The 1,907-nt window shown below is 43.7% G+C and overlaps 1 protein-coding gene across 1 annotated transcript; it reads left to right on the forward strand.

Moving 5' to 3' along the window:
- Positions 1-12: 12 nt before the first annotated feature.
- Positions 13-789, forward strand: PPTG_20431 (hypothetical protein; the record flags this gene model as incomplete). Its single annotated transcript, XM_008919234.1, has 1 exon — positions 13-789. The coding sequence occupies one exon, from the start codon at positions 13-15 to the stop codon at positions 787-789; it is 777 nt and encodes a 258-aa protein (XP_008917482.1).
- Between the last annotated feature and the right edge of the window lie 1,118 nt (positions 790-1,907).

Raw genomic sequence — 1,907 nt, forward strand, 5'->3', positions numbered from 1 at the left:
CAACAGAGTAACATGCCGTCGGGCAAAATGAAGGAGCGCGCGGCGTATTACAGTGCGAAGCATCACCTTCATGGCTACAAGGTAGAGGTGTCAGTATTACCCAATGGGCTTGCCTTGAACTGTACAAAACATTACCTTGGTATCGAAACCGATATTGAGATTTTCCGTCACAACCACGCCTTTCACCTTCAGCACCTTCTCAAGAGCTCAAGCGAAAGGAATATGGCGGATGAGGGTCCGATGAAGGATAAGTATTCGGATTCGTGGTGCGTACTTGCGGACAAAGGCTATCAAGGTTTAGCTGATGACTTTCGCGCGATTACCCCAATCAAGAAAAGACCACTACAGCAACTGACACTGGACGAAGGCAGGACAAATGATCGCATTGCCCACGACCGAGTCATTGTCGAAAACTACTTCGGGCGACTGACAACGTTGTGGGCAATGTGCTCCGACAAGTATCGATGGGACGAGAATAACTATGACATGTTCTTTCGCTCCTGCATCGCTCTTACCAACTTTCATGTGCGGATCCTTCCGCTACGCGACGAAGACGGAGAGAACTTCTCGAACTATTTGAAACGACTTCAACTTCTTGGAAATGAAATGAGAGCAAAGCGGTTGGAAGTGCAGCGCCGCTATCGGGAAAAACGTCGAATGCGCCTTCGCGGAATGCCAACTGCTCACATCGAACGTCCTTTTTCAGGAAGTCATCGTATTCGTGCGATGGCTAACAGCGACTCAGAGAGTGAGGATTTAAAAGACCACGAGAGCTACGTATTCAGTTAATAGAGATTCGCCGGTCGTTCTTTTTGCGACTTAGAGTTTGAGAATATTTTTCAATGATTTGGTAAATGAACCGCTCAAAGAGCAAAGGCAAACAAAAAAAATCCACTTGGCTTTCCTTATAAACTCTCATGTGTGTTGATTTTGATAATAATTCGATCACTCCAAAAAGACGGCCACAAATCTACGTGTTGGCGTTTATTATTCCCATTATCCAGTAACTAACTTTGAGATCTATTGCACGTAGTGTTCTTTTCCTTCATTTAGGCCAAACGGATAGTACGAGATCCGATATATCGGGCCCGATTTGCTGAGGGCTCCGGAAAAAGAAACCAGGGTTAAGGTAAGGTAACAATATCCGGACTATTTATCACCGTTAGCTCAGGTGGGACCAGAAATTGCTGCCTTTTGATGGGCAAAACTGATCGGCGCAAAGTCATTGTCGAGGATGCCTCCAACCGACCACATGCTTTATCACGAAAAAACCTACTTCGAAGTAGCTGCCATAGACGATCATAATGACAGTTTCTAAGGAGACCGTGCTTTCGTATTTCATTATTTAGCGGATATTCACTTTCTCATGACTTTTAAACTCAACCAGCTACACAATCGGGAATGACGTCTATCTGACACCTAGATCCGACCCACTTACCTAGCCACTGTCCGTTTCATATACCAACCAAGGATTTCAAGGTATAATGAAGATTTTGTAAGTTAAATAACAGATTTGTGGGACAAGCTAACAGCTCCTTACCACAGCATTTGGATCAAGTCGATTTCAAAAGAGCTACTCGTAAAGTTGTGCCGAGTTAACGTTTGTACACTTTCAACACGATGCACTTCTGCTACTGTCAGCAACTTGTTGAAAGTATTTGTTTGTTTGCTCGTTTCAAGTATGAGTTTGTATTTTGGATCACTGACACCAGAACTGACAACGAAGGCAGAAAAATGAAAGATATTCTGGGGTGGTTCAATGTTATGGTGAGTCTTTGAGAGAATGAAAACTTTACAAGTAAATAGTACAAACGATATCAAATGATGGTTCGTAAAATCCAGCGATACTGCAGCTCGGCTTTGTGATACGAGTCGCCATTCTGAATCTGTTGGCTAATCTTCTTGAT

This window comes from Phytophthora parasitica (genome assembly GCF_000247585.1).
Source record: "Phytophthora parasitica INRA-310 unplaced genomic scaffold supercont2.600, whole genome shotgun sequence".
NCBI lineage: Eukaryota > Oomycota > Peronosporomycetes > Peronosporales > Peronosporaceae > Phytophthora > Phytophthora nicotianae.